At 44.5% G+C, this 23154-nt stretch overlaps 2 protein-coding genes across 2 annotated transcripts in view; one reads left to right on the forward strand and one right to left on the reverse strand.

Annotated features, from left to right (window-relative positions):
• The window catches only part of TMPRSS7 (transmembrane serine protease 7), a 559080-nt gene that overhangs the window by 10533 nt on the left and 525393 nt on the right, over positions 1-23154 (reverse strand). The gene's annotated exons all lie outside the window — the stretch shown is intronic.
• LOC146805720 (uncharacterized) lies at positions 57-4602 on the forward strand. The gene is made up of 7 exons (XM_085623004.1): positions 57-252; positions 736-1484; positions 1797-1853; positions 1940-2057; positions 2215-2351; positions 2846-3092; positions 4298-4602. The coding sequence occupies exons 1-7, from the start codon at positions 63-65 to the stop codon at positions 4450-4452; spliced, it is 1653 nt and encodes a 550-aa protein (XP_085479130.1). The 5' UTR covers positions 57-62; the 3' UTR covers positions 4453-4602.

Genomic DNA, 23154 nt, shown 5'->3' on the forward strand with positions numbered 1-23154 from the left:
TACCTCTGAAACTTAAACAGACACAACTAATTCCTGATTTTTATATCAAGCAGGACATAATCATGGTTTCATTCAACGTCCTATTTTTCACTTGCGATCGTTCTGTGTGTGTTCGAAAAGATGGTGACTTTCTGCTTTTGGACAATCCTGGGGAAGTTCTTTGTAAATGGCTGGTCAAAAATCTAGATGAAACTGGTCGGCCAATCACCGAAGAGAGAGATTTTAAAGCTATGATTCTTTTCCAATCATCTGGTAAGCACAATAAGTAAACCTTTAGATTAAGGTTGCAACTGCAGGATAATGGTACAAATTAACAACCTGATTAAATAAAAACCTACATTGGTGTATAAATGTATCCAATAATGGCCAGTAAAAATGAACCCGCATGTCCTCACATATGCCTTGCATTGCTCTCCAGAGACAAATGTAACACTTATGAAAAGGGCTGAAACGTTTAGCTTGTGGCACTACTATAAGGCAGCCATTTTTGGATAAACTATTTTATTTAGGCAACTTTATTCTGGAGGTTCAAGTTCAGGCTTACAATGTGTACTGTCTATTAAGGAACACTCACTTACTTGGTTATGGATAGATTGTACATTTGTCCTTTATTATCCATACCTCTTTATTTATATATTCTGGCTAGCGCGTGAAGATATATTGCAATTGATCACTATGTTCTTATCTCTGTTTTGAAGTTTATATGTAAATATTTTTTTTTTCTCGTTTTTTTAGTGAAGAAACAGTGTCTAATGATTCAGGCTATTTTTGAAGACATAATTGCAAGCTATTCGGGCACAACAGAGGGTCTAAAACAGGTGTTACTTCAAAGGGCACAGGAGGAAAAGCAGTTGTTAATGGACTGTGGCAATCGGGGAAGCGCTGGGAGACTTAAGAAGGTGTTACGCGAACTCCAAGAGGAAGAAATTGCTGAGAAAAGATGTAAGGACAAAAAAGCCAAGCAGAGTGGACTGGATTCTACAAGAGTTGGCAACAAAGCTCATGCCGAAAGCACAACTTTTCAGCATGGTGATGCGAGTTCGCGGATGAATTTGCAAAAACTTGAAAACCTGGCCCTTTTAGCAGGGATGGCTAGGGTCCTTCATCCTAAACCCACAAGTAAAGACTCAGTAGAACGTGACAATGAACTTGTCTTGGAGTCCCAACTTAAATCCAAATACCAAGGACAAAAACATGCCTCCCTTTCACCACGGCACCAGTTAATGCCCAAACAACTATTCCCTGCACGAGAACTGGCTGTTGCGAGCAAAGATTTAACACCTTCTAGACCCTGCAAACAAGATCCTAAAATGATGGTACACTCGGCACCACATAGTTTGACACCACAAGAATTTGTGGCTCACGGCTCACAGTCACACTGCCTGGCCTACAGTGAGTTTCCATCTGCAGCAACAGCTGTGGATATGAACCATACCCCGTGCCGTGATGACCTGTTTGCAAGCAACGAAAACTTTGACCAGAATGTAAGCAGAGATAAATGAGTGCTGCCATTATACACATTTGCATATTGTTAAGGCTGTATGCCAGCCGTTTTTCCTTGGTTAACACAATTTGCCTTTTGGTGCCAAAACCACAACTTCTACCTGTTATCTCTACAAAAAGCCTAGATACTCATTAAAGCATAGAATTAATATGGGGCATTCATTTCCTCAACAATAAGGCACGTATACCTACCTGTGAAATATGAATAGACAAATGGAAAACTGTTTGACATGGTCAGTGTAAATGAGGGCCTAATGATTTCTTTCTCTCCCCCCCCCCCCCCCCCCCCTCAGGACAGTGAAGAATCCTTTCATTTGATGACGGAGGAAAGTCCATCATTCAACACTGGGGTAATGTTTTTTGTGTTTTTTTTAAGATACATAGGAAATTGCATTTCCACCTGTATGGCCTAATTATGATTTGCTTTCTCTCTAAGGAAATGGTATACAACTCCTTGGCCATAATTAATCACAATGAAAACTATTCCGTTGGCCCTGGTTCCTGTCAGAATGAGGAGTGTGTACGGTTACGAGCTGAAATCGAACACTTAAAGGGTGCGTGCTTGATATTCTACCTTCCCAAGTAAACTGCAACAAATTCCCATTAATAATGATTTTTTCCACCGAAATACATGCATTGCCAAAGAGTATGCTCGTTATGTGACTATTGTATTATCTGCTGCCTTTAACAACTGTATTTATTTGATTATAGCACAGTTGCAAGGCACTTGCAATAGGGAGTTGGCATTGGAGTATTTGCAAGCTGTGATGTCTGCTTTGACCAATGCAAGCAACGTAACAGATACAGCAGCATCCAAGATATACAGTCGATCATTCACTGTACAAAAGGTACTTATTTTCTCTGCCACTCTTTTAGCCCAGTTGAAGTGTATATAGGGTAAACCTTGTAGATTTCCTGCATGAGGACTTTGAAATCTTTCTGCATGCTATGTTTTTAAATATGGCTGCCTTATACTCGAGGTGCTACACTAGCAAATATTACATTGTTAGCAAAGTGTTGTAAATATGTTCTTGAAGCTTCTTGTTAGATATAAGTAGATTTATTCAAGTTACAGCAGAGTACAGAAAACCTCACCAGCTGACCAGGCCATCAGCTGACAAGTGTAGAATGCTAGAGTACAGGCTAGAGTACTCTTAGGTAATGTGGTAGGCTGAGGAGGTAATAACACTAAGAAAGGACTAACTAATACAGTCAGCCATGTTAAGTAAGAATCAATATACAACACAATGTATAGATGCCAAATCAAAATATAAAACTCATATATTTTTTAATATGTAACCTAACATGATGGCAAATAGTTAATAGTTCTATTATTTTGCAGCCTGATATGCAGCAGTTGGTGAAGGACTCAAATGATCCTTCACGGTTCAAAGATGTTCTCGTTCCAAAGCGAAAATTGCACAAACTCTTGGAGGAAGCCAAGGCAGCTCGAGACAGTGCGGGTTTTCTACTCAATGGCATCAGCGAAATACTTTTTTCGCCCAAAGAACTTGCTTCGGCAAAAGGTGTAACGAAGGCTCGTGCTGGAGCAGCTGTCCTTGATGAGGAGAAGGTCGAGCCATTATTTGGTAAGATATTACAAATGTTCAACTTAACATTGTCTATCTGGGATTGTGAAAATTCATTATTATACATGGTGTTAAAGAAGGTTTGCATATGTGGTCTTGTATCATATAATGGTACGATAACTCCATCATTACTCAACAGATGTCTGCAAATGAACAAGAAGAACAATGGGGGTGGCTTGTCATTTATTAACAATGTGTGCTGAGTTTGTGCTACAAATCTGGCACAAAGCCTTGAGTTGGGATTTTATTTCTAAGTCTGTGGTCCAGGTGAGGGGCTCAAACCGGATGAATGGGTGATAGCAAACTGAAATTATAAAATACTGTAATTGAAGCTTTTATGATTAATAGACCAGTTGGTCCGGTCCCTAGCACTTGGTTGTAAGCTCCAATTTTTATTTCTAGTCCCTATGCTAGTTAGACTGTTTTCAAAATATGAACATTGCAAGTAGAGTTCTGCCTCCAGGATGGTTTTGTTAAGAAATCTGGCACTGATTACTTTGTTTGCAGAGGAAGCGTGACTGTGTTTCCAGAATATGTTTGTTTCACTTCCTCTACATCGGTACAGTCTTTATTCCAAGTACCCCAGCGTTTCAAAAGGGTGAAAGAGGCAGAGAAGACAGACTTCTACTTTGGGCTGTAATGGTCATTAGGGACCAGGGGCTACACACCAGTTATGTGGTGGTGCTTTGTGTTCAATTTCTGTCGTCGGTCACGTTTGCTCCTTAATAATTCTCCTATTTAATGTGGATTTAGAGCTGCAGAAATGTACGCCTGCTCTGAGCCATGCCCACTCCGGCTGCCCTGAGTTTTATCTGAAGTTTTGGAGGGGACCTCATCTTTTATCACCAGGGGTCCCATTGCACAACATTTAAGACTTTTGTTGAAGGTGCACATTTCTGTGTCCTTCCTGAAACTCCAACAGATTTCCAGAATCCACAACTTGCTGCTTCACTCTTAAGTCCATAAAGGGACTTTTTTCTTTCCTCACCTTCCGCCCCCTCTTCATCAATGCCTTGCTCTCACCTGTGCCTCTTTGACCAACTGCCCTTAATGTTACACTTGTGAACCCTTGTAACCCTAACCATATCTCATCTGGCACTCTGTATGAAATAATGGTACTGAAACTTTTTAAAGACAGATCAGCCCATTTAAAATCTAAAAATAGTGGTGGTGACATGATACTGATGTATGTTTTATTTTCCCAGAGTTTATGAAGTCTGTGTGCAGTAGCAATGGCTGGCCATCACTGGACTACAGAAGCATGAGAAGGAAGCTGGCTACAAAGATTTGTAATGCTAGGAGAGGATTAAAGAAAACTCCGCATCTCGAATCAAACCATGAACTTGCTGGTTTTCGTTAAGCAATTTTTTCTGTCTGGCCTTTTTCCCCCTCCTTTTTGTTTTTTACTTGACTTTTTTTTTCTTTTCTGGATTTTTCCTCTTGTTTGGTATCCTGGCCCCTATGGGGCCAAATATGTGCTTTCGATAAATAAAATTACATGTTGACACATACCTTTTGGAACATTTTTCATTTAACCACTGTTTTGTTTGTTCTTTTGCCACTGGTCACCATGTCAAACAGATTCAGATAATGCTCTGTACCTCAAAATAAGGCAAGTCCCAGTGAGTCAGGAGTATGTGAGTAGCAGCACAGGTTAACAGTAGCGGCTCGTATAGGGCGTGCTGCGGGCGGGGGAGAGACAGGGTGGGAGGGTAGCAAACAATGACATACGACAGAACGGAGGAACGTAATAATTACTTGCCTTCGTCCGTCGTATGTCAGTGTTTACTACTCCCCCACCCTGCCCCTCCCGTCCCACTGCCCTGTTGCACGCCCTATGCAAGCCGCTACTGGTTGTTACACTTATCTGAATGCAAAGTATAACATTCTTGCAGACCACTTCTTTTGTATGAAGGTGCTTGTGGTATTTCTGCAGCACAAACCTAGCCAAAAATAGCATTTCTCAGATTTATTTTATACAGGTATCTACCTCTCACTGTACAATTTAAAAAATAATCAGATTATTAGGACCAGATTTAGGGAAGTTTTCTTTGGTTTGCTTAAGTTTTACAATGCAGACCTGAATCAAAATCCTTTTCAGGATTTACAAATCAGTGTATTGGTATTTGGTACAACACTCATCCAAAATGGGAAAGGTTACACGTTTGCCTAGACATAGTGGGGCATATTTACAACTTCTGGCGCATCTCTGCAAATCAGCAGAGATGCGCCAGAAGATTTGCGTCACGCAAAACTACCCTTGCATCACGGCGGTGCGTCAGTCCTTACGCCTGGTTCAAGCAGGTGTAAGGAATTGCCGCAGTAGCGTCGCAAAAGTGCCTGCATGTAATATTTCACGCAGGCACTTTTGCGAGGCGCACCTGCCCCGGGAACACCCACATGTGGTGCAGGGCTTTACAACCTTACACATCTGCCTAGATGCGTCATGTTGTAAATGGGTCGCAGGGATTGCCACGTTTACGCCGCCGATGCGTCACGCAAGTGACGCAACGGCGGCGTAAACGTGATGCATGGGGCTTGTAAATATGCCCCAGTATTTTTTGGGAACCAGAAGCGTAACCTTCCAGGATAAAACCCAGGCTAGACTCTCACAGACATTGCATTCTAGTGCAGTGGTGCTAGAGAGAGATAGACATGACCCTTCCCAGCTCTCTCCCTGGTTATGCAACACAGCCAATCGGGTGCTGCACTGCGTTCAGTGACAGATTTGTAAAGCTGGGCCTTACTTTAGAACTTGTGGCATTGCAAACAATATTTGGTATTGTGTAAAAAAAGGCATATTACATCAAAGTGACCTGTTTTCAACAGGAAAATACATCTAAGGTTGTCTGCCAAATGTTTTCCTACCAGCAAATTCATAGTCCTAAACTAGTAGGGAATACTGGCAGGTGGCTAACGTGCTCCTAACGTGGAATTGTCAAGGTGTAATGCACCTGTAATGATTTATTAGTGATCTGCAGGCATTCTAAATTATTAATTAAATCATCTGGGAGTAATCTACTCTTATTCTTCTGTTGGTTTAAAGTCATCCAGGAGTATTTCAAATAATCATGAGTAATCCAAGCTCCTTTTGGAGTTGGCATTACAGCACCCTAGAGTAATCTACACATTACTAAAAATATAATGGGGCCTTTCTAAAGTAATCAATAGCGATCAATAAGCTGTATTAGGATCATCCAGGAATAATCCACATTCATCCGGAAATTGTCATGGGATCATTCCAGAGTAATCAACTTCCATCCTGAAGCGGTTATAGGATCATCCAGGAATAATTGACAGCCATCCTTAAATTGGCTAGAACCCATCCTGGAGTAATTCTCACTCATTCTGAAGTTGTCAATTAGTATTCGTGGAGTTGTAAAAGGTAATCGCTCCCTGCCAGTGGAAGTCATCAGAGCACCATCCTAGGGTAGTTTTTGTGATGAGTCTATAGAGTCATCTCATTTAAATATTTCTTCCTATAGGCATACTCCAGGATGGCTTCAGATGACTTCCCCAGATAATTGCAGGAATAGCCTGACTGTAATCATCGGATGAGTCCAGAATGATTCCAGGATGATCTTCCTTTTTGACTAGGGCAGTTACGGAAAAGGAAAGGTAATGATAGGCCGGTCTTTCTGGTGTGAGTTGGACTGTGATCGACGGTTGAATTTTAGAGGACTCTGTCAGTCAGAGAGGAAAATATACATTTACAGGCATGTGCAATTTGCATGTTTTGGTCTTTGAGTTCAATACAATGGCATTGAAGGCAATCACGTGTGAACAAGTGTTCATTTCAGTTAGGAGCAGTGATTTTCATCTCCTTTATAAGCTCTTATTTTTGGAGCCAGCACAGAGTCTGCATGAGAGGCTGCAGATGCTTCTGGACTGAGGCCAAAACAAGCTAAAAAAAGCCGGCATCCATCTCAGGTGCTGATCCTTTTAGCGCACATGGACACTTTATCCAGGGCCAAAGTCTTGGAAGGACTTCTCAAGGGACGAGTACTTCAAGGTACTAGTCATGTCTCTCTAGTGAGGTCTGAAAGATCTGAAATGACAAATTTCACACAATCATATCTGTAAACACTTGCAATCTCCAAGGTATGCATAGAAGGTATATGTACTGGTTGACAAGTATTGTGCCTTGGATTAGTAACATTACTAACACCTGATGAAGAATAGGAAAGAGTCTAGTTAGAATTGGGTTATAGGGACTTGAGCTAAAACCAACCATTGAGAAGTTATTTGAATCTTAACAATGATACGTATATAATTGTAAATATTGTCTAGACCTTCCATGAGGTGTGAATAATGAAGATATGTGTGTGTGTGTGTGTGTATATGTATATATAAATACAATATACCAAGTCTTCCACTTCTTGCTAATTTATTAGAAGACTGTAGGGATAGGCAAAGGCAACCTCTATGTTGCCTTTGTCGATTTAAAATATTCATTCGAATTGGACCCTCGCACCAAATTGTGGCAAGTTGTTAGTGCCATAGGAATACCCTCTGATGTCTTGTCTATCGTGGTTTGCTTACATGAAAAACACTATGCTAGAATTTGTCTAGGCTCCCATGACCAGCTAACAGAGAGAGTTCCTTTGTCCAGAGGCGTTTGCCAAGGTTGCATTATGTCCCCCCTCTTTGTTTTTGTTGTCTTGAACCCCTTCAGTGCCCATGACGAGATGGTCTCGTCATGGGCCGCGGTTGCGCTGTGCCCATGACGAGACCATCTCGTCATGAACTCCGCCCGCTAATAGAAAGCCCGGCACAGGGCGGGGAAAGGGCGGGGCACAGAAGGGGTTAAACAATATTGTGCATTGTTTAACTTTACCTAACATGGCTTCCCCCTCTCTAGCGGGTGTGAAAACTCCTATCCTTCTCTTTGCCGATAATACCTTGCTGATTTCCATGACCCCGATTGGGCTTCAAAAACTTCTGACCCACTTTAGAGAGTTCTGTTGCACTTGGGGCCTGGAAATCAACACTGCAAAGACTAAGGTGATGTTTTTCATTCCATATAAATCGTTTAAAGGGAGACTTGTATTTTAGGGAGCATCGCTTGAGATGGTGGATTCCTTTATCTATCTAAGAGTCACTTTGTCTGCTACTATGTCTTGGAAGCCCCATGTTACGCCATGATTCAGCACAAACAGATAGTGGGGGCCCTTTCCAGAGAACATCAAGCTCCTTATAGTAGACCGATAGCACCAGCTCTCCATATTTATTAAGCAAAGGCATTGGGCTCTGCGCTTTATGGAGCAGAGCTGTGAGGCTTTACCAATAATGATGTGCTAACTAGATCTGAGAACACATTTATGAGAACTGTTGCCCTTCTCCCTACCAGCACTCCTCTTTAGCCTTTGACTTTAGATATGGGTGTGAAAATGGTGGAGGGAAAATGTAGATTGAGCCCACTATTATTCTGGAGGCGCCTATGGTCCACTCCTAAGTTAGCTCACTATGCTACTGCTCTTCAGGATGTTATTGAGAGTGATCATTTTCACAAAATTCACTGGCTCTATAACATCAAACAGTCACTAATTTCTATTGACTTAGGGTGTCTATGGGAGAACCCTTCAGGGGCTCCTATTCTTCAAAGGAAACTATGAAAAATCTCTATTGGGCAAAAATATTGTCTGATGAAGCCAACAAAGCTGCCTGTGCCACTTTGTCAGCTGAGTTACCTAATTTTAAATCGTCCTGTGTTTACGAGCAGTTTTGGTAAACTATCACAGTGTCATTGGATAGAAAGCTGGATTTCCAGTTCAGAGTGGTCACCCTATCACTCAAATCATTTACTTCTAAATGGTTGGCATCTGATTCTACGGTTTGTTCTATCTGCAATGCCCCCCAGAAATAATTTCGCATGTTGTTTTTGCCTGTCCTGCATATGCCCGTGCACGTTCTGCCTGGCTGTCGGCTTTTTGCGGGCAGCTACGCGCTAGAAGTCATGGCACCACTCTCTGAATACTCAAATCTGACTGTGGCCACCATACGCTTATACAGTTGCCAATTGTCTGGGTGCAATGTTGTTAGTTCGACGGAAGGGCTCTTCCTCGCTCCTGTAACAAACTGTCTTTTACATGTATGTTCTGTGCATTATACACTTTATTCTTTTTGTCAAATGACTGAGCTGGTCTGGTCTCATACACTTATGGGATTTTATGTGCATCTCACATGAATTGTTGTTTTTATGTATTTCTACATTTTACTGCTACATTTACAGTTTTAATAATTCATTTTAACTGCATGCACAAACTGTTATGGCTTGATAGGGGAAACAAAGTTATATTGAATTGAACTGAACACATCACTGATGACATCATCCAAGCTTCTTTTGCAAACATTACTCTTTAAACGAGTAAGGCATAGAGATCTGAATTCTGAAAGTCCTCCGTTCAGGACTGTGGGAATTCTTCCAGGGCTTAATATCTCAAAAAATACTGAATGTATTTACACCAAATCATAGAAAGCACGCTTTCTGGACCAAGATCTTTTTGGTGTAATTTTGTTCAGCAAATTTTGCTGTAGCGCTGTCTAAAAAACGTCTCTGGAAAATGCATGGGGATTTTGTGGCTGATATCCCTCATTTTCTCGGCCCGGCATGACAGATCATGGCGAAACGTACAATGCACAAATTAGACAAAAAAGAGCTCTTGTTTGGAACTTTTTGTGAAGGTTCATCAAACAGTGACAATGTTATTAGCAAATCAGAAAGGTATTTCCTATGGGAAAACTGACTTACTTATAACTACCCAGTGGTGACCACCACTGGGCAGCATATGAAGAGCGTTTTTTGTTTGGGTTATAAATTTGGAGTTGTTTGATGAATCTTCACAAAACTTTCCATGCTCATCACCCTCAGCTGCTTGCTGGAAAGTTTAGGGGTCATCTATCAAGCGGGGCGGAGAAAAATGAAAAAGCCTTTCCCCCATGCAGTGTACTATGGGAATATTAGACAATGATACAGTAAACAAATGCTGAAAGAATTGCACCAAATTTGGAAGAAAGCTAGCCCGTTACTGAGAAAGAGCGCTTTTTGTGATTTGATATAAATATGTACAGCCGTTTTATAGAACTGAAGGTACCAAATTTATAGATATCTGTTACTGCAGGACTACAGTGGGACTATACAGCAAAATAAATAATTTCGATTGGCTGTGCTGCGGGAGTCCCTCTTGCCAAGTGATGTGATTGGAAGCTGCACCATGAAGAAAAATGTTGCTGCTGCCATTCCAGGAAACTGGGACTCGATCCTCGTGTTCTGAAAAATAAAACAAAAAGCACATGGGGGGCACGATAGGGATACCCTTAACCCCTAGACCTTGTGGGGAGTCCCACATGGGTTGAAATAAAAAAAAAGTTTTAAATGTAGTCACTGTACAACTGAACTCCCACAGGACTCATCACAGTCCCTGCATGGTAATGCAAGAGTACCAATGGACCGGAAGAGACACGAAAAAACCCTGAAAGTACAGCCTTGGGGCTGTGCAAAGCTTTTGATGGAGATTGCACTCCCAATACACTATGGTTTCTCATTACATGAGCAAGCCCCGTGTGTGGCGGGCATTCTGTGGTCAGTGATCAGACTGTCAATCAACCAATAAATCCGTACTTGTAGTATGTGGCTTATCAGCAGTGAGAGTATCCAGGCGCTGGATTGCTGGGTTTAGTCCAAAAGTCAGGTCTTGAGTCTCTTCCTGAAGTTCATCAGCTAGGGTGATGTTCAGAGGTGAAGTGGAAGGGTGTTCCCGGACTAGGCGGTGAAGTTGTAGAAAGAGCATCCCTTGCTGTCGCTACGACAGATGTATGGTGTCTTTGCGAGGACGAGGGAGGCTGAGGGTAGTGTAATGAAGTGACAGAGCCGGATACAGGTAACACTTCTTTATTCAGGCCAACCGCTCTCTAACTGTCGAGCAGGTTGTCAACATTCCATAGTAAGCTTCAGGACATACCAAGAGGAGAGGGGAGGCGGGGGTGGATGGAAGGTACCAAAGGGAGGAAAGGGAAGATACAACAGGTAGGTTTCTGGATGGTTGGTGAAAAGTCAGGTGATGGTTTATATATGCTGGTCCTTGGTCATGGAGGGCTTTGTGGGTGTGTGTCAGTAGTTTGAAGTGGCATCTTTTCTGAATGGGTAGCCAGTGGAGGTTCCTCAGATATTGAGTGATGTGGGTCAATTTGGGCAGGTTAAGAATCAATCTGGCCACAGTGTTCTGTATTGTCTGAAGCCTTCTAATGAGTTTGGTGGTGGTTCCTTCATACAGTGCGTTGCCGTAGTCCTCGTGCTTGTGACTGTGCATAGAGCCCACTCCCTCCAGGTAATAAATGCCCATTAAGTGGGCAAACACTAACTGTGCACAGTCTGCACTCAGTGTGTAGACTATTTGTAGAACCCACTCCTTCATGAGATGCAAGCCCCATCAGATGGGCAAGCCTCTACTATGCACAGTCTGTACTCGGTGCGTGGATTGCGTAGATCTCGGTCTCTCCAGACATGGAACCCCATTTAGGTGGACAAACCCCCACTATGCATTGTCAGCGCTCAGGACAGAGACTGAGAGTAGAGCCTACTCCCTCCAGAGATCTAAACTCCATTAGGTGGGCAAGCCCCTTTTTTGCAAAGTCTGTGCTTGGTGTGCAGACTGTATGTAAAGGCCAATCCAACCACACATGTAAGCACTATTAGATTGGTAAGCCCCTATTTTGCAGTCAGTACTCAGTGAATAGGCTGTGCGTGGAGCCAACTCCCTCCAGAGACCTAAGACCAGGCAAGCACTTTTTGAGGGGGAAAGCCCCTCCTATACACAGTTACCGCTCAGTGTGCAGACTCTAAATCGAGCCCCCTCTCTCAAGAGACACAAGCCACACTAGGTGTGCAAGCCCCTACTATGCACAGTCTGTGCTCAGTGTTCAGATTGCATAATGCTCAGTCTCTTCAGCCATGGAACCCCCTTTAGGTGGGCAAACCCGTACTATACCTAGTCTGCGCTCAGTATAGAGACTGTATGTAGAGCCCACTCCTTCCAGAGACCTAATGCCTATTAGGTGGTCAAGCCCCTATTATGCACAGTCTGGGTGCAGTGTGCAGACTGTGTGTAGAGCCCACTCCTTCAAGACATGCAAACCCCATTAGGTGGGCAAGCCTGTACTATGCACAACCAGCGCTTGTTAAGTAGACTGTGCACAGAACCCACTCTATCTAGAGACCCAAGCCCCATTAGGCAGACAAGCTCCTACTATGAGCAGTTGAACTCAGTGCGCAGATTATATGTAGAGCCCACTTCTTTAAGAGATCCAAGCCCCACTAGGTGGGAAGCAACTATTATGCAAAGTCTGCACTCGAGGAGCAGACTGTGTGTAGAACTCAATGGCTCCAGGCACCCAAGCCCTGTTATGTGGGCAACCTGCTAATACACACAACCTGAGCACTCCGTGCTGCTCTTCTTAGAGAGCCCACTCACTGTGAGCTCACTCCCCCACATACTCAAGCCTCCTCACAAAGCAAAGGTCATACTGTGTACAGTTAGGTATGTTAGTAATATTTGACTTTACGTTAAAAAATACCTAGAAATTCACTGAAAAGATAGAAAGGTTCAAGTAACATTATAGTTAGGAGTGTGAATCATTTGTCGGTTTTAAGTTTTTAAAAAAACATAGAAATTCACTAAAAAAACAAAGGTTAAAGTGATGTTATAGTTAGGCTTGACAATAATATCTCACTTTATGTTAAACAACACAAACCTTAGAAATTCACTGATAAAAGTTTAAAGTGGGGTTATACTTAGATAAAAATACCAGCTAAAAATAAAATTTTAAACTCAAAAAAACTGAAATCTGCTATTTATAGTTTACTGAGCTAACATGACATGCACCCCCGCCATGCACTGCTTATCACCTCACATACAACATCACTCATGACATGCTTAATGACATCATCAATGACATTACTGATAACATCTCTCGTGCCAGATATAAATGGGTATCTCCAGTCACCTGCTTCAGTACACTACTGGGACAGGGGAAGATCAGAAGAAAACCGAACCTTTTTTCTGAGAAGAGCGCTAAAGACCTGGTTTCCCGCTTCCTTTTGTACTCAGTACAAAGAAGTGGATTCCAAGGGTCATAAGACTGGCCTTCTGTTAAAGTTACAGGGACACAACAAGCCACGAAAGGCATTTTTGTGCAACTGCCCAGTTGACCATTTGCAACTTGACCTGGACTAGATCCTGCTGTTTGCCCTCTGCCTGTTAACCCATGAGTCTGTAGGTGCCTCCTCTAAGCTTTAGAAATGTATTCCTGTGGTAGATTGTGACTGAAATGACTAAAGTCAGCAGGTAAAACTTTGATCAGGAGGAACCTGGTTGGTGTTTCTGCTCCGCATACCATTGTGGTCAGCTTCAAATTGTGCCTAGGTCTCGGTCTACCGCGACAAGTGACTATAATTGTCACTTTATGGGGCATATTCTCAAGAACGTGTGATAACCATCGCAAAAGTAACTTAATGCAACTTACAACATCGCAGTCTATCGCGGGAAAATTACGCCATGTTAACGAAGCATTCACAACTCGGTGGCCCCATGCGATAGTCTCCAGATAATGCGTCAAATGACCGCGTTAATATCAACGCCACGCCGCAAAAATGCGAAAAGCAAATGCAAAAAAAGCTGCGAACAGGCCAATCGCGATACAAAAATCAGCAAAAACCATCTCCGGGCCTGCAATAGACACCCGTCAGGCGGGCAAAATCACCATAAAAGTAGAAAAAAAACAGACAAACAAATGCCAAACAACAGCGAAGCACAATGGATGTTGCTGGAGCAAGTATGGAGGAGAACCAGAACCCCACAAGTCCCCCGGAGGACCTGCCTGGGACCTCGGGGTCAGGAAAGGCCAAGGAGAAGAAGAGTAGGAAGAAGGATCCTGATAACGGAGGTGGTAGAACACCATAAACAACTGTTCATCACCTCCACTGTGTCATTGGCAACCAAAAAGGGACTATCGCAGTCCATCGTGGACAAGGTGAATGCAGTGGGAGTGCTGAAGAGGACAATGGAAGAGGTCAAGAGGCGCTGGAATGACGTCAAGCGCAAAACCAAGCTGAAACTCACCAACAACCGGAAGGCAGCAATGCAGACTGGAGGTGGGAGTCCTGCGCCACAGGAGGAGCTGGACGAGATGGAGGAAATGCTGTCCACAGTCATCAGTGGGGAGACGGTGGCTGGAGTTGGGGGACCGGACACTGCTCAACATGACCGGACACAACAGCAGCAGGGTAAGTAATGACCAGGGACTCGGGGCACGGGGGAAGTAGGGCACAATGGCACACATGCACAATTGAGATGAGCACATCTGCGAACAAACCGTGCCCCAGCCCCCAATTCCCACCAAGAGACCAATGTACCCAAGTAGGCAACATCTCAGCACTGTATAAGCACAGAAGGCAAAGGCACACCACATGAAAGTGATAAGAGGCAGCAAAATCAGAGCTGCAGGGGCGACTCTCCCAAAATGCAGCACACACACATAACATGCAGAGCACATCAACACTGACAACAATGTAGCACAAACTGCAACACGTCCACAATAGAACACAGGACATAACTGGTGCCGACTGGGTGTAGACACTGGCCAATCACAAGTGGCATTGCAGGGAAATATGAGTTGACAATGTACAAGTACAAACACACACACGTCTGTTGTCGAAATGCCCACTGTCCCCCATCAAATAGGCAACTCCTCCCAAACAGCCACGATGTACACTGTCATGCAACCTTTATGTAAACATGGACAATGCGACAGCATACATGTGAACATATTGTCAAACTGCATCTCCCCTTCACATTGCAGAGGGACAATCAACACCTCCTGCAGAGCAGGTCGACCCTCTCTTCTCTGATGATGAAGAGGACCACCACAGCTTCGACTCCGACGCCCACCAAGAGTTCATTGACAGCCTCTGCAGCCCACCTCCAGCTGCAACGAGGACACCCCACCCGCTGCACAGACCACACAGCAGGCAGCACCCACCACCACCGCTGCCTCCCAGGACCCCCAGGAAGAACACATGGCCTTCCAACGCCATGTGTTGAAATGCCAGGAGCAGCTGGCTGAACAGATGCGGGTGGGCTTCGACCGCATGGCAGATAAACTAGATGCCATACGTGGTTGTCTAAGTCCCATCAGGGACCACTCACAGTCCCTAACGGACACCCACAGTCCGCTCCATACTCTCCAATGGACCATGGCTGATGTCGCTGGGGCCCTGACTCAGAGACTAGAACAACTGTCCAGTCAGAGTGGCTCTAGCGATGTCGCCCGGGAGTTGGCACATATGCGGAGGTTAATGGAGACCATGGAGTGGGCCAATGCGGAAAGAGCAGTTGCCACGGCTGCACACCAGCGAGTGGTAGCTGTGTTCCTCAATGACCTAAAAACCATCCTCATGGCATTGCTGACACAAGGCCTGGCATGATGCATGCTGCTGCTAGCACTACATTCACATCTCCACCCCCTGAAGTGTCAGTGCCACACAGTGCGGCAGACATTCCACCTCCGGCCCCTGAGGTATTACTGCCACACAGTGCTGGAGAAAGGCCAGCACCACCCACACGTTAGGCACACGGAACAGCAGAGGATAAAGATGCAGATGAAAATGTCTTTGTGGTAAGAAGGACGCAGTAGCATTGCTCTCCACATATGGCCGGTTTCTGCTTGTGTCTGCCCTCTGCATCATCACCTTCCACTGTCCCCCGATGCACCCTGCGACATTCACCTTGGACCTCGACATGGACTACCATATACTCGGTGTTTGCCAATGACACAGCACTCAGACTGCGGACTGAACACTTCCTCTTCCTTTGGACATGTCATTCCCTGAAGGACTCTAGCTGGCCCTCCACGGGCCAACATTGTAAAGTGGGGTTTGCATGGCCCTGTACTGCTACAGATGCAACACTCCACTGAATGTGCATTAAACATTCCAAATCACACAGATGTGTTGTGTCTATGGTCTTACAAGTGTGGTAGTACGGATTAATGTAGGGTCAGTTAATCCCTCTTACGTCCATGTGGCTCATGTCATTGGACTTGGGTCACAGGGTGACACATTGCCGACGCAACAACAGTGACACACGCATTTGTTACTTCCTTGTCCAGCCCCATACGGAACAACGCCCAGAGCCCCGGGGTCATTGTTCACAGCCTTATGCTGAACTGGCATTCGCCAGGCCAGCCCACTACGCTTACGCACACAGGTGGGGATGACAACGCTACATGTGCCAGGACCTCCCTGTAGTGATCTGCTAATCACAGATCTAGTTGTCAGCATGCCATAGCCACTCCCTTACAGCTGGTTTACACCCACACCACATCCATCCAGCACACGCGTCACAGGACATGTGACCCTGCCTATAAAAAGGGCCGGGCGCACGGGGTGTGTTCGTGTGGTGTGCATGTAGCCATGGGGGCCAAGGGGCCTGCGACATCACATTCCGCCGGCCTGGAGGAGACAAGATGGCGCCCGCACCACGATACCCAATCATAGAGGGTCCATGACTTGCGGGGCACAGACTTGGTGGCACTGGATACACTGCGGCCGGCATAGGCACACCGCCACAGGACGGTGACTTTCGGTGCACTGAGGTAGGGGCACCTTAAGTGCTGAGCAGCTGTGCAGCCTGCGATGATGCCCCGTCCCGGCGGTCCGGACGGCTCAGGTTTTTTGTGCCCTGCTGGACCGCAGTGTAGGCCTGAGACAGCGGACAGTGGGGGCCTACCGCCACTGGATCACAGAGTTAGTGGCACTTATAAGGCTGAGCGGGTGTGCACCCTGCGATGATGCCGGGTGCACTGGTATGTCCTCTGCCATGGCAAAATCAAGACCCAGAATCACAAGTGATAACTCCACCCCCACCTTTCATTGTCCAAAGTCTCTCCCATTGGCGGAAATCCACTGACCAATGGTCACTTCCTCGCAACTACGTTGTTGTTCAAGAAAAACTACAGCTCCCAGGATGCTGTATTACCGGGTAAGTGTTGAATGGGGGGGACTAATCAAAATTGAACCTCAGTGGGTGAAGGTAATAACATGAAAGGTGCCGAGTTTCTAAATATGGAGTCCTTGAAAAAACGTTAGTTGCAAATTTCCCTCAAGTCCCCTTCAACGTTCCAGCCTTGTCGTGCGTGTGCCTGCCGGGTCGAGAGTCAGGGTTTCAGTAAACCTGGCTTACCGTTAATAACAATCTGCTTTGCGCAGCAACCCATGGCATGGCTTGCAGTTCATGGCGGGCCGGAGTTATGGCAATACCTTGACGACGAAAAACTGCAATAGCAGAAGGTGCCAGTAATACTCCAGCCTCTTTGGGGAACGGAGCCTTCAACGCGTCTCTGGCAAGTGTGACAATATCCACTGCTTTCCACTCCAAACGAAGAGGTAGATGCCACTCTGGGGAAATTGTCAGGAAATCTTTCATTAAAACAGCTCACGCCTAATGCATTTCGGCCATTTGGGCCTTCCTCAGATGCTGCTGTGTACAAGGTGTAAATCCACCCCCACCTTTTAATGTCCAAAGTCTCTCACATTGGCGGAAATCCGCTGACCAATTGTCACTTCCTCGCACCTACGCTGTCGTTCAAGAAAAACTACAGCTCCCAGGATGCTGCATTTCTGGGTAAGTATTGCATGGGGGGCACTAATCAAAATTGAACCTCAGTGGGTGATGGTAATAACATGAAAGGTGCCAAGTTTCTAAATATGGAGTCCTTTAAAAAAGTTAGTTGCAAATTTCCTTCAAGTCCCCTTCAACGTTCCAGCCTTGTCATGCGTGTGCCTGCCGGGTCGAGAGTCAGAGTTTCAGTAAACCTGGCTCATGGTTAATAACGATCTGGTTTGCGCAGCAACCCATGGCGTAGCTTGCAGTTCATGGCGGGCAGTAGTTATGTCAATACCGTGATGACAAAAAACTGCAACAGCAGAAGGTGCCAGTAATACTCCAGCCTCTTTGGGGAACAGGGCCTCCAACGCGCCTCTGGCAAGCGTGACAATATCCACTGCTTTCCACTCCAAACGAAGAGGTAGAGGCCACTCTGGGGAAATTGTTGGGAAATCTTTAATTAAAACAGCTCACGCATAATGCATTTCGGCCATTTGGGCCTTCCTCAGACGCAGCTGTGTACAAGGCGTAACTCCACCCCCACCTTTCAATGTCCAAAGTCTCTCCCACTGGTGGAAATCCGCTGACCAATGGTCACTTCCTCGCAACTATGCTGTTGTTCAAGAAAAACTACAGCTCCCAGGATGTTGTATTTCCGGGTAAGTGTTGCATGGGGGGACTAATCAAAATTGAACCTCAGAGGGTGATGATAACATGAAAGGTGCCGATTTTCTAAATATGGAGTCCTTGAAAAAAGTTAGTTGCAAATTTTCCTCAAGTCCCCTTCAATGTTCCAGCCTTGTCGTGCGTGTGCCTGCCGGGTCGAGAGTCAGAGTTTCAGTAAATATGGTGGCCTGCGGAGCGGGGTTGCATGATGTGGAAGGGGCCATGTCCGCGGGCCCTGGGCTAATGGCTTGCAGCGGCACGTGGTGGTCCCTCTTTTCTACAAGCCGGTGGCGGAAGGTGAGCAGTGAGACCAGAGTGCGCAGGAGTGGGCATGCACCGCTGGGTGGCGGGAGGGTCTGGGGTGCAGCTGCCTGGGTGCGTAGGGGCGGACAGGCGATGATGTGTGCAATTGTATGTAATGTGCCGTTCATGTATCTGGACTCTGTTTCAAATGAAGGGTCTGTCTCAGACGTGGGACCCGGTGAACTGCACTACATACCAGCATGTGGTTGGAGACACACCGGTGGCAGCAGGTGAGCAGTGAGGCCTGGGTGCGCAGTGTCGGCACTCTCTCTCTCCCTGTCCATCTCTTCTGTTATCTGTGTCTCTCTCCCCCCCTCTGTCTGTCTATAGTTCTCTCTCCCTCTCTGTCCGTCTAGCTCTCTCTCCCCCTCTCTGTCCGTCTATCTATTTCCCCCACTCTGTACATCTAGCTGTCTCTCTCCCCCTTTCTATCCATCTATCCCCCTCTCTTTCTCTCTCTCTGTATCTATCTCTCTCCTTCGCTCTCTCTCGGTCCTTTGATGTGCGCAAGACACACCTTCTCATCATGATGTTTGTCTTGCAGCCTGTGACCTACGGATTGTCCCGAGGGGAGCCGCCATGTATCTTCATTTCTGTTCTGTGTTTAGTTGAATACATTTTCATTTGTTGATTTGAAGGAGAATGTGTGATGCTCATTTTTGTGATGACACATGCATGTCACCAGATGTGATTGTGTGACATCAGGTGGATTATTTGGTACATGATTCCGTGTAGTTGATGTGGCATGTCTTTGGCCGGGGGGGGGTGCCCTGGGTGGGGGGGACCTGGGGGTGGTGGCGGTGGGTGTTGTGGTCCTGTTGGGGGGCCGAGCTGCATGATCAGTGGCTCCATGGTATCTGTTGATCTTCAGGTGTGGCTATGGGCTGGGCTCCCTTTTGTGGTGCATGCTGTGGTCCGACTTTACACCAGGTCGGAGCAGGTGTTAGTTTCCTGCTGCTAACGTGCCTTATTGCTTGTTTTGTGGTCGTATCGCTGATCTGGCTGGTCATTGATAAATGTTGTGGAGTGGTGTTGTCGCGGCATTTTGCTCGGGAACGCCTACTCTGCATGCCATTAACGATACTTGTGGGGGTCATCTGTGGCGATGTTTTTTGCGGCTGCTATTGCAGGTAAACTGGTGCTATGGGCTGTTGGCACCAGTTTGTGAATGGGGTGCTAAGTTTATCGTGACTTTTGCTGCGATAAAGTGCCGTTAACTCAGCGATAGCTCCTTGAGAATATTCCCCCTATGCTTCTTGGTGCTTATTCTTCTTAAAACTTTAACATTTTACATCTCTGATTTCCCTTATTAAATGTTTGTCATTTTTTCTATTCAATTTCACTCTATTTTTCTAAGTCAGCTTGGGATTTTTACTGTGTCACTTTTCAACTTCATTATTGTTTTTGTACTGCACAAATACTTTACACATTGCCCCAAGATAAGCCTGCATAGTTACTAGTGGGTAGAGCTCAGGTTCACTTTGTTAATTTAAGGGTGCATGTGACAAGGGTTGTGATAATTCCTTGATTATTCGTTGAGGTGGGCAGTCACCTGCCCCAAATAATGCCACACTGTCTTACAGTTATTATGATTAAAAACATATTTGTGGTTAATATTTTGATTCATAAGATTACAACACATATGCACATTTTTTGGAACATGCATTTTTTTAAATTAAATTAACATCTATTGTGTATATATATATATATATATATATATATATATATATATATATATATATATAATCTACTGGCGGTCGCCAGTAGATAGTTATAGTTAGGACCGTGTTTCCATAGGAAATCCGCAACATTCTATTTGGAATAACTTTGGCGACGGTTGACAAATCCTCGCGAAATTTTCAAAATAGGTGGGGCGCTCCGCTCCGCTCCTACCCTGAAAGTCTCGGGGGGATTCGTCAAGCGGGGGCTGAGAAAAAAGGGGGGTCCCCAAACGCATTTCCCCCATGCAATTTTCCATAGGGACCTTTAGTCCAAGGTACAGCCCGAACGGCTGAACAGAATTACTTGAAATTTGGCAGAGAGGTAGTCCTCAGGTCAGGGAAGTGCCTTTTGCTTGGTCTGGTGTCAATCTGTTCAGTAGTTCCTGAGAAAATCAAAAGTAAAATCATATATATATGTGGGCGGAGCCTAACCACACATCTCATCCTGAGATCTGATTGGCTGTCGGCACTTCATACAAGAAGTGTTGGCAGCCATCTTGGGACCAATATACATGATAGCACCTCATTAAACAGCATTGCAGTTAATAGAAGGTTTTAATACTTTAGTTACATTATAAATCATTTGTTGATGGTACCATACTCATTTTAGGAATTGTGGTATGTTCTAAGGTGATTTCATCATGTGAAAAAGCCTTCTGCTGGGATATCATGATTGAGAGAAAAATATTTTCTCATGCTTTTCCCACAGAGGTTTGGAAGGTGATCTATAAGCTAAACTAAGAGCTTATTTTCTGTAAATTCACATTATCTTTCTCAGTCATGTGAGAATGAAGTCTGACATTCTCAGTAAAACATGTACATCCAACAAGGGCAGAGACTGTCAGTTGATTCCTTTGTGTTCTACTGCAGCTTCCCAGAGTGTTCCAAAGAACAACTAGAGCGCTAACAGTCCTACTTATGATAAACATATGGCACACCTGAAGCCATCTTGCTTGGATTAAAGTGGTAACTCTTAAAACATTTAATTTAAAAAGGAACAAAATGAGGGGGTTCATTTTTCCATAAAAAGTATGATTAGTGCTGCAGAAAGAAAAATTAGGGCACATTTTGAGTGACTTCTCAAATCCTCTTCTATTTCATTAAAAAATTCTGACATGCAGACTGAAACATGCACTTTCAATACCAGCAGCAGTTTTCCCTGGTGAGCAGTAGCTTTACTACAGTGATCTAATGAGCAAAAATAGTGTTAACATTCTGAATTTATGGCAAATGTGTGACACATCTGAATGCCTTCTTGATGGAATCAAAGTAAAAAACTGAAAGTATTTCCTACTGAGGAGACTGCAGGAAATGAGGAAATTAGGAAACTTCATAACAAATAAGTCTCCCAAGATGGCCACCAGAGACAAAAGAGCCCAAATGTAGCCCAAATATCACCCAGATGTAGCCCAAGTATAGCCCAATGACAGAATGTCCCAGAGTGTTCTTAAAAACAACTAGAGCGCTTACTGTCTTCATTATGACAAAAGTATGGTACACCTGAAGCCATCTTGATTGGAATAAACTGGTAACACTTAAAACATTTAATTTAAAAAGGAACACAATGAGGGGGTTCATTTTGCCATAGAAATTATGATTAATGCTGAAGAAAGAAAATGAGGGCACATTTTGAGTGACTTCTCAAATCCTCTTCGATTTCATTAAAAAATTCTGACATGCAGACTGAAACATGCACGTTTAATACCAGGAGCAGACTTCCATGGTGAACAGTAGTTTTACTACAGTGATCTAATGAGCAACTAGAGTGCTAACATTCAGAATTTATGGCAAATGTGTGACATATCTGAATACCTTCATGATGGAATCAAAGTAAAAAACTGAAAGCATTTCCTACTAAGGAGACTGCAGTACATGAGGAAATTAGGAAACTTCAAAACAAATAAATCTCCCAAGATGGCCACCGGAGACAAAAGAGCCCAAATGTAGCCCAAAATCACCCAGATGTAGCTCAAATATAGCCCAATGACAGAAGTGTGCAAAACACTTATTATTTTGTGTTTTTGCAGTGTTATATAGTGCAGACTTGTCAGGTATTGGAGTGCTTTACATGAGCATTGGTTACATCACACAAGAACAAATTCATTTTGGTTGTAGACATGGGGAGACTAAGTGATTTGACCAGAATCACAGAATGTCGAGCTGAAGCAGAAACTCCAACCTGGTTCCCCAGTTGCAAAGTCTGCAGTTCTGGAAGTAACACCACATCCTCTCCCCTAAGTGCAACATTTAATCAAGTGGTCAACAGGATAAAAAAACATAAAGATAATAAATAATTTAAAAGTGCTTTGTCGCTATTTGAAAACTCAGAAAATATGTCCTTATTTTAGTCTTTTAGAGCACTAACCATAATTTTGATGCCAATAAGACCCTCTCATATATGTAATTTCTAAAGGAAATGCTCTAGGTATTACAGTTTTGATTACATCAAGATGACGTCAGGCGTTCCACACTTTTGTAATAAATATAGAATGTTAGCAATCTAGTTGTTCATTAGGATACTGTTGAGAGGCAGAGGCCAGGGGCACGGACTCTGAAAATTGAAGGCAGGTAGGAGGGTGCAAAGGCAACAATTTAACCACACTGAGCAGGCAGGAAGGGCCGTGGCAGCACAACAGACTATGGAGGGCAGTGGAAAGGGGGGAAGGGGCAACAAACCAACAATACAGGACTTGCCAGAGAGGCTGTGGCAAT

The sequence above is a fragment of the Triturus cristatus genome, chromosome 8 (assembly GCF_964204655.1).
Source record: "Triturus cristatus chromosome 8, aTriCri1.1, whole genome shotgun sequence".
Lineage (NCBI taxonomy): Eukaryota > Metazoa > Chordata > Amphibia > Caudata > Salamandridae > Triturus > Triturus cristatus.